Source organism: Sander lucioperca, chromosome 17, assembly GCF_008315115.2.
Source record: "Sander lucioperca isolate FBNREF2018 chromosome 17, SLUC_FBN_1.2, whole genome shotgun sequence".
In the NCBI taxonomy this organism is placed as follows: Eukaryota; Metazoa; Chordata; class Actinopteri; order Perciformes; family Percidae; genus Sander; species Sander lucioperca.
The window spans coordinates 18235942-18250152 of NC_050189.1; the positions used below are offsets into that span (position 1 = coordinate 18235942).

General features: G+C 43.0%; 2 protein-coding genes across 20 annotated transcripts in view; both read right to left on the reverse strand.

Annotated features, from left to right (window-relative positions):
- LOC116059945 (zinc finger protein 135-like) overlaps window positions 1-14211 on the reverse strand; it is a 71429-nt gene that overhangs the window by 52910 nt on the left and 4308 nt on the right. For 14 of the 19 annotated variants that reach the window (XM_035993869.1, XM_035993870.1, XM_035993868.1 and 11 more), the window contains exon 2: window positions 10229-10409. The exons of 1 other annotated variant lie outside the window; for it this stretch is intronic. In XM_035993869.1, coding sequence (XP_035849762.1) covers window positions 10229-10366 — 138 coding nt within the window. In that variant the 5' untranslated portion in view covers window positions 10367-10409. Of the gene's footprint in view, window positions 1-10228; window positions 10488-14211 lie in introns of all 19 variants that reach the window. 4 more of the 19 variants (XM_035993854.1, XM_035993853.1, XM_035993858.1 and 1 more) reach the window with 3 other exon arrangements.
- Window positions 1-14211, reverse strand: part of LOC116064546 (zinc finger protein 239-like) — a 914372-nt gene that overhangs the window by 21923 nt on the left and 878238 nt on the right. The window lies entirely within an intron of this gene.

The following is a 14211-nucleotide window of genomic DNA, read 5'->3' on the forward strand; positions in this document are numbered from 1 at the left end:
CTTCAGAGCTCCACTATGTGGACCCCAGGCCCGGGATAACAGGCTCCCCCCTGCCTCCCTCCTAACTAGGTGCAAGATTTATCGACTCAATATCGTTATCGCGATATTATATCGAAAATGTCGCAATACGTATGCAATATTTAGTTTATTTCAGTCACTGGCCCGCACGGACACAGTGACATCAGCGAACATCATACAGAGTGGCGCGAAGCGTGTGAATGTTAACATTTCACATTTTCACCTCAGGCAATATATAACCAATTAATTTCGATACAAGCGTTGCATTTTGGAAGATAGATGGGATTCTGAACAGCGATGCCTGTGCTGCGCAAACACACACAGCAGGGCCGAGGTGTGTGCGTTACTTCACGCAGCACATGTAACGAACGATACAGAGGATTATTTACCGCCGATGGCGCAGATGAACGCTACACTCATTACTGTAAGTAACCTACATTAAACCCTCCATGATTAAAGAGTCAATACTTAACAGTATACCCATCTACCTGTTCTATAGGCTTAAACACGTAGAAACCGATATTTCAGTCTGCTCTGTCTGTGCTGTCCACTCCAACACAGCTCTACTCTGCAAACACTACTCTGCAAATAACGACTTTTTACAAAAAAGCTACAATGAAAGATGTCAATTTGTAATCTAACTGTTTACCTTAATTTGCAACAAATCTTGAACTTTGGACAAACTCTTGTAAACGTAGCTGCTGTCTAAACGAGCCCTCCTCTCCGCTGGAGCGGTAAACCTATGGATGTATTATAAGACCAAAACAGATACATGTGGCTACTTAATATGCACGTGAATGACGCCGTGTTCTTCATTCTTGATGATGTTGCCGGTTGTATTATTTTGCAACTGCAATGTCTTATTTCAAATGAGGCATACAGGACGAATGCAAGCCTGCTTATCAGTCCATTCATCATTACAGCTGCTGTTTTCTCTTCAGACTCTTCGACAGTGAGATGTTTACCTGACAACAGGCCTTTCTTTCTGCAAGCATTCTCCACCAATCAGGACACTGCATACTACAACAACGTTTCAGTAATCAAGACTTTAACCATCACTCCTCAGTGAACTGCCTCCTAATCTGAGATCATTTTCTAGTTAAGTAGCCTATCTAGTTATCATTATGGACTTTACATCTTTTTTAGGAGTTTGCTTACTATAAAACATGTAAAAAAATATAGCATTGATTTAGTAAGAAAGTGAAAATATCAAACAAGAAGATGCATATTAGGTATAATTTTATTTTCTTTATTTGAAAGTCCGGCCCCGGAGTGTCTACTTAAAGAAAATTCTGGCCCTTGGAAAAATGTAGTTGATGACCCCTGGTCTAGCTTAACTGCTAATGGCACAACATCCAGTGGCAGTGGCTAGCTGGGTTATAACCATTTTCTGAAGCTTCATGGTAGGTGCGGTGTATACTTTCCTGATTTCTTTGTCCTTTGCCAATCACACCTATGATATTTCTCTCAGGGCCAGTAAAAATTTAGAAAGGGCCAGCAAAACTCTGATCTACTGGCTAATGTTGAGCCCTGCTTAGTTGTGTTTGATTTAGAGCTTGAAACGCTATAATGATCATGTTTCATTGGCCAGTTACCGTGCCACTTGCACATGTTAGTTGTGCATATTTCGACATGTGGAGCGTACCATGTGGAGCTTACCATGTGTCCACTACGTGACAAAACCTATGGAGCATATTTAAAAATTAAAATGGACGAAACACCCTTCAACCATGTTATGAGTGTTGGCGTTGCATAGTTTGTCCACAGGACGGCGCTCTACAACGTCCCTGTTGACAACACTTAGATTTTCCTTGTTATTGTGTTTTGTTCAATGGACTATTTTTATACATTTTATTAATCAGAACTTTAATATATTTTGATATCCTCTGTTCTGTTGTGACAATAAAACAAACTAGTTTATTTTTAAACTGCATTATATTATTTTAGTGACGACTCATAAATAACTACAAATAACTAATGTTAGGGAAATCTGTTTATGTTTTGTTATGCGTTTTATAATATTCACATTTTGTCAATATCATGCATCCCTATAACGTACCACACTGGCATTTGCCATCAACAATGCAGCTGTAGTGAGCAGCATGTACCACCAGGGGATTTGCTTATGTCTATACCACCACCTGCGATTTGGTCACGTGACTCACGAGAGCAAATCAGTCTGCACTCCGCAGAGAAAGCATCAACTTAGCACGCTAACAATACGCCGTACCTTGAGCCGATTTCTGTCATTCAAACAACTCTGAGTTGTAGTTTAAAACTTGTAAGGGTTTTATTCGGGCTCCAGTCCATACATGCAGTTAATGAATACAGGCACGCAGAACTGAAGACTCGTTTAGCAACAATTAGCTCAGATTAGCGGTTAGCTCCAGTTAGCGGTTAGCTCCGGTTAGCTCCGTTATAAAGATATGGAGTGGAGGAGACTGCCGCGGAGAGGGGTAACAACCAGACTCTGAGAGGGGTAACAACCAGACTCTGAGAGGAGGGGTAACAACCAGACTCTGAGAGGAGGGGTAACAACCAGACTCTGAGAGGGTAACAACCAGATTCTGAGAGGGGTAACAACCAGACTCTGAGAGGGTAACAACCAGACTCTGAGAGGGGTAACAAACAGACTCTGAGAGGGTAACAACCAGACTCTGAGAGGGGTAACAACCAGACTCTGAGAGGGTAACAACCAGACTCTGAGAGGAGGGGTAACAACCAGACTCTGAGAGGAGGGGTAACAACCAGACTCTGAGAGGGTAACAACCAGACTCTGAGAGGGGTAACATTTTTCTGCAATCTGCACTTTAGTTTGTGTGATTTGTTTGACTTTCATGAATGTTTACACCAGGCTTGGTCAGTACTCAATATACTACTGTGATTGAAGTAGTTAAATAATAGATGTCATTCATATAAATTCATGCATCGCTATGCAGAAAAAACACATTTGGCCCTATAACTCCCACACCTTACACCGGACATTCAAAAACCATACATCCACGCGTTCCCTGGATCCAACTGAATCACGTGATATTGGCCACGTCCATTTCCGCCTAAACTTTTATGCGTAAAAAACATAAATCGCGATTTATCAAAAGCCTACTTTTTCAAACTCCTCCTAGACCGTGTCACCGATTGGCACAAAATTTGGCAGGTAGCATCTCCAGATAGGCCTGAGAAAAAGTTAATAAAAATAATTTTGATAGGATAAAAATTGTGAATATTACACACAAACAAATTTGTGTAGCTAACTATGAAAACACCAAGTTTGCCATATCTCAGCCAAAACAAATACCATCAACACCAAACTTTAGATTCTTGTTTACCATGACCCTCTGGAGGTCCCCCACGTATTTTACGAAAATTGGTCAATAGGGGGCGCTACAAGTACAAAAGTTTATATCTCATGAATGGCTCATCCGATTTTTACAAAATTTGATGGCTACCATCTAGGGACATTCCTGAGGCCAACCCTAGAGTGGGGTACTGATGGGTCAAAGTGGGCATGGCCTATGGGACCCAAGTCTAGATTTACCACTTACACTAATGTGAACAACTTTAAATGTACAGGGTAAATAGACAATGGGCCCTGGACTACACCTACCAAAAATTACACATGTGGACCACTAGGTGGCGCTATAATGGTTTTTTGCCTTTAACTCCCACATTATACATCGCACATTAAAAAACCTTACATCCGTGTTCCTTGAATCAAGCTGAATCACATGATATATGCCACGCCCATTTCGGCTGAAAACTGTTTTCGCAATATCGTGCAATGTCTAAAACCAACTTTTTCGAACTCGTCCTAGGCCGTGCGACCGATCTGCACGAAACCTGGTAGGTAGCATCTCCAGATGGACGTGACCAAAAGTTACTCAAGGAATTTTGCTACGTTAAAGTATCGGCATTTGACGACCAAACAAATTTTCCTAGCTAGCTACCACACACATATATCATATCTCGGCCAAATTAAATGTTATCAGCAAATAACTTGAACTTCTTGTTCAACATCTATAAGCAACGTTTATTTGTTTTGGCCAATAACTCAATGCATTTAAATGTGAAATTTGCAATTGCAATATCTTTGCCACAGTAAATGCAATCAACACGAAACTTGTGCAACTTGTCCGGCATGCCGATCTGAGGCACTGTACCAAATTTGGTGAAGCTCGGCCTTTAGGGGGCGCTATAATCAACGTAGACGTGTTTTGGCACTTTAACTCCATCAATGTTAATGGTATATTTGCAATGGGAATGTACTACAGACCTTGCAGCTCACACTTCTTAATATTTACTGATATTTACCTCCTTTCACTTTTTCAATTCAAAATCAACACCATTCATTAGGCACCGATACCATGGGTGCTCCAGTGCTCGAGCACCCACGGAAAATACTGAGCACCCACGTGAGCCAGACTGCCAGAATTAAAGCTGAGCAATTTTATCGTTCTGCGATAGAAAGTATGGATAAAAATGGATATATATGCTACAAATACACACAGAACTGCTGCTTGATGATTGTTACCGAAGCCTGGCTGAACACTCACTCATCCCAGACGGCAGCTAGCAGCTAACAGGGTAGGTGAATTTAAACAATGTCTGAGTTGAAAACGCATCTTGTTGTCATGTAAGGGCCCTGTTCATGTTGCACAGACATTTTAATTGCATTTTGTGTCTGTTAAGAGGCACAAAGACACTCTTTATGATATGCCCCCAAAACTGCTATTTTAGCTAAGTGTGAGCTCTCGGCATTAGCTGCAGCAGCTCCAGTTAGCTAGCACCGATTTGGCTCGTTTTTTTTTGCTATCGACAGTACTCACATACTTATAGCGATCAAGATTAATGTAAAAATTGCCCGGAGTTCTCCTTTAAAAGCAGATGTGTGGGAGCACTTTGGGTTTAAAAAGAAGGAAAGCGACGACTTAGACAAAAGCATCGCGGTTTGCAAGCTGTGTGACACAAACTTGAAATAGTCTGGAAATTCCACCAACCTACGAGCCCACCTAAAACGTCACCACCCGGACAAGCTAATGCTAACGGAGGACCCCAAGAAGTTGCAGCCGCGAGACCCAAAACAATCCATGCTGGACATCGATGGCGGTTGTTCCCACAAGTTTCCATCTGCTTCACCAAGGTCGCAGAAAATTCCAGTCCATTGCCTACTTTACTTGTCAGGATTTGAGACCGTATTCGGTGGTGGAAAACGGCGGCTTTAGGCGCATGGTGAATGCGATGGAGCCCCGCTATCCTATGCTAAGATGGGTACAATTTTAAGTTGGCTTAAATGGTGCTCCTATGGACCTGAATTATTGGCTGGCTGCCATGGTTTATTTTTCTTTTCTGCTGGCTAGACTGGCTACCTCACATACTTGCAGGCCTACAGGCCTTAAACTACTCGGCTAAGACGGGTACATTTTAAGTTAAATGTTTAAATGTTCTTCTTAGTGACTTGAATTATTGGACGTTTTGGAGAAGCCATGGTACTATGTTTACTTACCTGGTGGCTAGACTGGCTACCTCATATGTTCAGTGTCAAGCTAAAAAAGCTGTCAACGAAAAAAACCTAAATAGCCAACAGACTAAAGAAGACATGAACAGGTGTCCCTGTGTATTTACTAACCAGCTGCTATCAGGTCGCCGGTGAAAGCCCTCCCATAGTGTTCTCTGTCCTGCTGTTGTCTCTGTCATGCTGCCTGGCCCTGTACCCATACATCCATGCCCTGTACCCATACATCCATGCCCTGTACCCATACATCCATGCCCTGTACCCGTACACCCATGCCCTGTACCCATACATCCATGCCCTGTATCCATACATCCCTGCCCTGTACCCATACATCCCTGCCCTGTACCCATACACCCGCATCGCAACTAAGATACAACAAACATGTTAACACAACAAGTTAGCATTGCATTATCTTAAACAACCTTAGCTTAACAACTTAGAACAGTCATATAAATACACACATAAAGCAAATAATACAAGCACATACTGTGGTATCATTTACACACACAGGTCATCCAAACTAGCTGTTAACTGTTCACATCTTCCTGTCACTACTGGCTCCGTTCCTCTCCTACTTTGACCCTGATCATTATCATTAATTAATGAACTAGGTTACACAAGGAGGGCATGCAGGGGGGGTGGTCAGGAGGGCATACAGGGGGCGTGGTCAGGAGGGCATGCAGAGGGGTGGACAAGAGGGCATGCAGGGGTCGTGGTCAGGAGGGCATGCAGGGGGGGTGGTCAGGAGGGCATACATGGGTCGTGGTCAGGAGGGCATGCAGAGGGGTGGTCAGGAGGGCATGCAGGGGTCGTGGTCAGGAGGGCATGTGGGGGGGTGGTCAGGAAGGCATGCAGGGGGGGTGGTCAGCTCATGATCAAAGCCACTCTCACTATGGAGTCTCTTCATCACAGATATCAGATATAGAAATGAATCATCAACCCACAGAGACTCAACTAGAAGACACACACACACACACACATACATACACACACAGACACACACACACACACACACACGGTCAAACTCACTCGGGCGCCACATGATTAACATCGCCCAACATCAGCATCAAACATGCACAGGCACCACCGCTCCATCAGCTGTTTATGAGGGGGGGGGACTCAAAATGTTTCTAAACTTAAAAAGCATTTTTGGGGGTTTGTATTGTTTTACTACTTACACAGATATTTTAAGTATACATCATTATGTTATTTACAATACACAGCACATATTCCATATTGTATTATGTTATTGAGACTATGGTGAGAGAGTTGGGGCCCTGTGTATAAGAGAGGATGCAGATGCTGGGTCTGGAACAATGACAGGAAAGGGGTCCATACATCCTGGTAAATGTGTATTCTCTCATTTTATAGCGAATAACCAGTTTAGGCACAGTCAACTAATGACCTTGGAGAGGCCTACAGGAAATCTATATGTAGTGGTGAATCTAGACTTGGGTCCCATAGGCCACGCCCACTTGAGTATTAAATCTATACATTAATTTAAATGTTATATCAATATACATATTCATAATTTTCATGGGAATTTCCTGGTAAAATGAAGGTTAAAAAACTATTATTTTATATTTTATTTAGCTTGATGCCTCAGCTGAGTGGAACCATGTGTATTAGAACAAAGACTTAAGTCAAAGCTACAGTATATGGCTTTTCAGATACTACATGTGTGTGTGTCTGTTTGTGTGTGTGTGTGTGTCTGTGTGTATGTGTGTGTCTGTTTGTGAGGGGATGTTCTGTGTGCTGAGCTCTGTGGTAGTGAAGCAGGTTTATTGATTGACCTCTCAGTGGTGTGATTTTTGGAGGGGATGTTCTGTGTGCTGTGCTGTGATTGGTGGCTGAGTGGCTTCAATGACTTTATGTGTAGTGTTGGAACTCCCGTTTGAAAGTACATGTGAGAAGTGCACACAAGCTAGGAGGTTAACCTATCTTACCTTAAGGAGAACACAAAGCCCCCTTTCCCCGAAACAGAAGATAACCCCGGTAACGTTACGGGCATGGGTGTATGGGTACAGGGCAGGGATGTATGGGTACAGGGCATGATGTATGGATACAGGGCATGGATGTATGGGTACAGGGCATGGGTGTACGGGTACAGGGCATGGATGTATGGGTACAGGGCATGGATGTATGGGTACAGGGCATGGATGTATGGGTACAGGGCCAGGCAGCATGACGCTATCCTATTGGTGCAGAGGGAATCTGAAAGACAACCACACAACACACAGACAGACAGACAGACACACACACACACACACACACACACACACACACACACAACACACAGACAGACAGACAGACAGACACACACACAGACACACAAGACACACACGACACACAGACTAGCAGATCAGAAATGTATTCAGGCCCTAAACCGTTTAGTGATTTATAAACCAACAAAAGTATTTTGAAATCAATTCTTTGAGGCACTGGAAGCCAGTGTCACTGTCGAAGAGTCTGAAGAGAAAACAGCAGCTGTAATGATGAATGGACTGATAAGCAGGCTTGCATTCGTCCTGTATGCCTCATTTGAAATAAGACATTGCAGTTGCAAAATAATACAACCGGCAACATCATCAAGAATGAAGAACACGGCGTCATTCACGTGCATATTAAGTAGCCACATGTATCTGTTTTGGTCTTATAATACATCCATAGGTTTACCGCTCCAGCGGAGAGGAGGGCTCGTTTAGACAGCAGCTACGTTTACAAGAGTTTGTCCAAAGTTCAAGATTTGTTGCAAATTAAGGTAAACAGTTAGATTACAAATTGACATCTTTCATTGTAGCTTTTTTGTAAAAAGTCGTTATTTGCAGAGTAGTGTGTGTGTGTGTGTGTGTGTGTGTGTGTGATCATTTAATTTACTTGTGAAGAGCGTTGTAGGGAACCATCCACGTTATTTCTTTTGACAATTTGGTAAAGAAGAAGAAACCCAACTACGCTAATGGAAGAATCAGGAGAGAAAGAGACTTCAGGGACCATGATGATGACTAATGGCTAATATGATGATTTAGATTCCCTAAAGCTGAGCTCTACTGTCTTCTCGGGCCTGGGAATGGGAGAGCGAAGGTATTTTGCGCGACCTTGCTTTGATGATAACATAAGGAACTAGGAGGCCTGGACAACATCCAGAAGGTAACGGAACCAACGGGATGGGCAAGAAGACTGGCAGAAGATGCATAAAACGTGAGGTTTTTGAGTCAGATGTCCGGGGTCTGTTCGGTAGGGTGAGAGAGATTAGTCTTGAAGGAAATCTGATCCATATGCATATGCTGTAATAACTTGCAATATTGTCACTAAAGATGATTGACTTCAACTAGAGGACTTCTGACAGTTATTTTTGTCAACCATTCAACCACCACAAACTTAAAGGTGCAATCTGAGAGGTGATCTTTTGGAGTCAGATCAACCCTGGCCACTGGGGCCAGGCCCGAACCGGCACCATAGACTGTATAATTATACATATATTTTTATGTCTATACCGCCACCATAGCCAGTCTGACTAATCAATAACAGAATGCTGGGATATGAGTGATGCTTTTGAAAGGAAAGTAACGTTAACTAAGTCATTTTATATATCATTACCAATGTACCCTAGCCTGAATTAATATCAGAGCTATAGCTAACAGTATGGCTAACATTTTATATGAGATTTAAAGCTAACAACCTTAGAGCAAACTAAACTGTACACATATATATATATATACACCATAATAAAAGGAAAAATAAAATTACTCTTGGCATGTTTATTAGAACGTGATCACAAATTCCATCATAAAACTCCACATTGAACATTAACGGAACATTAACCATGCACACGTACGTAACGTTAACATTATTAATTATTCACCATGAGGCCACTTTGAATGAATTACGTTAACCGGTTTGTGGCATAAGCACAGTCTGTGGGAATAAGCCACTATGGTAGCGAAGCCAACAATAGCCATGTTAGCTCTAATACTCTGGGTACATCTGGAAGAATATATTAGCCTAGAAATCTAGACCACACTAGCGGCAGCAAATGTAATTTGCAGCCAGGGTCATCTAGCAACTCTGTTGGCTTGGGAGCTGGAAAAAGCAAACTCTAGTCGGGCCAATCACATCGTGTGTAGAGTCGGTGGGCGGGACTTAACATAAGGACAGCAGAGTTGCGACGGTTCCGTGTGAATTCCCTGCTACTTGAAAACAAAGAAGATGGCTGCTGCTGCTGGTGAACAGCAGCAACAGCATTCCTTTGGAATTGTCTTTGGACGCGACTCTGGAAGACTTGGAGTTCAGCTTTTCTTTGAGAAAATAACAAAGAACGCCACTGAAGTCATTCTTAAAAAAGGAAAATGTGTTGGGAGTTTAAAGTTCAATCTATCAACTAGCGTTGCTGTGGTTGGTTGGAGCGCTATCCTATTGGTGCAGAGGGAATCTGAAATACAACCGTTTATCCCGCCCCTCAGATTGAGCCCTGCCAATAGGGAGTTCCCTGACCCAACATCTGGATGAGGGTCTGGCTTGTCAGGCTAAGAATATATATAATTACCTAACTGTTTGTCACTGAGCGTTGCCTAACGTTACCAAGTCCACCTGCCGTTAAACGGTGTGCCGATGTGCCGACAGGTCGGTGTAGTGAGCGGCCAGTGGAGCCAGGGGATCGGCGCTACTGTTCTGAGTGGTTGTTGTGTCCTGAACACTGACCTGAACATCGCTGCTATCAGAGTCCGAGTCTGCTGCTGGTCTCCTGGGGACCTCATTGGTATCAGAGTCCCAGTCTGCTGCTGGTCTCCTGGGGACCTGGTTGCTCCGCTGCTCCTGGTTCTGGTTGTCCTCCTCCATTCCTCTCAGATCTCCACTGGGGCTGCTGGACTCACTCTGGATTCTGTTCAGTACAAATCAAAGCATGCAGAGATATTCAGGAGCTGCTGTCTCCTCTCGTTCTCCTCACATCCACACACAACTAAAAGAACAACAATAGAAGCTGTTAGGATGACATCGTCTCTGATTTATTCTTATGTAGAGTGAATGTAAATCCATGCAAAGAAAACACAGAAATAGGAGTCAGATTTGACAGCCCTTCAGGCACAGGGAGAGTGTAACTCCTTCAGCAGTAACATGACATGACTCCTAGAAGCTAACATGACTCCTAGAAGCTAACATGACATGACTCCTAGAAGCTAACATGACTCCTAGAAGCTAACATACCATGACTCCTAGAAGCTAACATGCCATGACTCCTAGAAGCTAACATGACTCCTAGAAGCTAACATACCATGACTCCTAGAAGCTAACATGCCATGACTCCTAGAAGCTAACATGACTCCTAGAAGCTAACATACCATGACTCCTAGAAGCTAACATGCCATGACTCCTAGAAGCTAACATGACTCCTAGAAGCTACAACCTGACTACTGCATGACTCCTAGAAGCTAACATACCATGACTCCTAGAAGCTAACGACTGACTCCTAGAAGCTAACATACCATGACTCCTAGAAGCTAACATGACATGACTCCTAGAAGCTAACATACCATGACTCCTAGAAGCTAACATGACATGACTCCTAGAAGCTAACATACCATGACTCCTAGAAGCTAACATGACATGACTCCTAGAAGCTAACATACCATGACTCCTAGAAGCTAACATGACATGACTCCTAGAAGCTAACATGACATGACTCCTAGAAGCTAACATGACATGATACCCCAACACTAGAACGACCAGGACGGTCATTTTGACCGTTTTGAAATTTATATGTGTAATAATTTTGCTAAATAAAAGAAATACAATCCTGCTGGTGCCTGACTTTTCCTAAAAGAGTCTGTATATCCATTTAAAATTGTTTTTATATACATTACACAAAAGGCAAAGAAAATACAATCACTTTTACCTATTTCGGCCATACACGGTCATATTGACCGCTCGGATTTTCGCGGTTTTGTTTTTAATCTTTTGCGCGGTTGAAGATGCATCTTGGTTGCTTAGTAATAATCATAGACTCTGTCAGAGAAATGTAATTAGCGGTCTCGAGTAACAAAGCCAGACTCTGTAACGTAGGCTACTACGGCGTGGATGGACTCTGTTCTGAATCAGAAGAACAGCACTGGGCGCTCACTCTGTGAAAGGCGCGGAACACGTAGATGGCCGGTAGCTGTCTACATGTTCATATAACTTTATACATGCTACAACTGGCAGGAATCATTGCACACATCCTCTCCAAGGAGTACACCAGCTGTAAAATGTCCCGGAGGAAGTTCATGCAGCTACTGACAGAGAGCTGAGAGTGGAGTTTATGGAGGAAAAAAGGGCCGCGGCACACGGTCCGAGGAGCGCTGACACCGCAGCAGACACCAAAACGGAGGCAGTGCCAGGTTAGGTTATAAATGTTCAAATAACATACTTTTAATTGTTATTTGGCTGTGAATTATGTTGAATGAATTAACCCCCAATATGTTTTGGGACATGTATGAAATAATCACAGTTTAGCCTACTATGCCATGATATGATATAAAGGGCGTTGTATTGAATCAACAGCCACGTGCAATTTAGCTAGCAGGTGAAGGTGAAACTAAAATGTGCAAGAACTATAGACTAATACAGGCTTAAATGACCTGCCAACATAAGTTATACAACTTACAGTTCTCAAGGATGCACACATGCCATCTCCAGACAGCCTGTTTCTTTTTTTCTTTCTTCCTTTTCTCCGAGTGGCACGCGTGCCCACTCGCATTGTGAAGCGCGTGTCCGCGCTCTCTAACAATCACTGCTGATAGACGGCTTTTTGTACATTTCTGATACCGTGGCGGGAGAAATCTAACCGTGGAGAACCGCCACTTGCCAATCAACATAGAGGAAACACTGCATGACACAACTCCTAGAAGCTAACATGAAACCACCGCTTGATGGTATTATGCTACTGATATATGCAAAATCATCAGTGTTGGGGTCACTACTCAAGAACGTGTAATACACATTATTCACTTTAAAAAAACATAATGCATTACCTTACTTGTTATTCTCTCTGGACAGTAACTTATTACTCTACTCATTACATTACTGTAGCTCAACACAGCAAGAGCCTGGCATAGAGCTCATAAAGGTTAAACAGACCTTCAACTCACAGCACAACAGTTACAGTAACATTAATGGTTTACATTACTCAGTTACAGCCACATGTGATTATATTATGGCATTACTTCATAAGAAGGTAATGTAAAGTAATACCCCAACACTGGATATCATATGTGTTTAAAAGCATACAAGCACACTTTTTTCTTATTACTTATTGTAAATCAGGAAAGCAATTTAATTGTGGAATTAATAGAAATATTTGTTCTCTGAAAGAGTGATCTATATTTTGGAACAAAATGTATGCAGGGTTGAGGAATGACTAAGTGTAATGACATTATGTTATTAATAATGTGTGCATGTAATAATGTTAATGTAATTGTATTTAGTTGTATTACTGAGGTAAAATGTGTAATTTAATTAATCAAATCAAAAGGAAATTGCTTTGCATTGATAAAGTAATCCAAATTAAGTAATCCAAACCACATTTATAATGGGTAAGCAATTCCATTTCTAAAGTAAGAAGATCCACACCTAACACTGAATGGATGTGAGATTCAACACATTCTTTCTGTTGTGGGACTGTGTGGAATTCCTTTGAATTGCCATGAATTTATTTCTTGATTGGGATTTGGATTTGAAAAGATGGCAGCCGAGCACACGCGTGTCTCGGCAGGTGCTCCGTGTGTTCTGTCTAACTCGGTTAAAGCCGTCAAAAAAGTATCTCCATATTTTAGTTTGATACCCAATGCTGTTTTTATCTTATGTCTGTTTTTATTAACCACACGGCAGAGCTTATCGATCGAAGACAATGTCTGTGATCCGTCTTGTGGAAGTCAGTGTCTCCTGTACTCTACCTTTTTAAACAATGGGCGAGCCAAAGTGCCATCCACGCTACAAAGAAACATCAAACCAGCCAGTGAAACTGTGAGACTTTTACATTTGGTATTTATGGTATTACTGGCAGGCGATGTGGAGATTAACCCTGGCCCTCATTTCACGAATATTAACTTCCAGGCTAATTTAGCCTCACAACAGGCCCAGTTGGCACACTCTTACTGGCTAACGCAGCCGCGGCCGACGTGGCCTGTAGTGGCGACTATCCATCAGCAGTGGTCATTTCCTACATGGCCCTGGGATCCTGTGGCCAACATCGGTTGGTTAAGTCCTACCATCACCACAGTGTTTCCAGCAGCAAGTGTGCTGCCTTTGGCAACTTACCTTACCCAGCTGACATGGCGAGCTGCAGCGTTCCATCCTACAAAGCCGCTGGGCCGAGGGCTCATGTCACAGAGCCGGGTCTCCAGTAGCTGCCCTTCTGCAACAACTACAGAAACAGCTATGCAACAGCAGGAGCCTAGGGAATACCTCTCTCTACCACCCCTGACCAACATTACAATAGCGGGGCAGCGCCTAGCTGCCATCGGCGAGACAGAGGCATCCAGCGCGTCAGCTACAATATTGAGCTGTGGGCCGGTGATACAGCAGCGGGGGGCTGAGGGCCGTCTGCCGCTGCCCAATACTGTTTTTGTCTACGCGCCGCTACCCTCGGTCCGAGTCACGCCATGCCCAGCTGGCGTTGGCCAGACTTCGGGCCTCTCTGCAGATCGGAG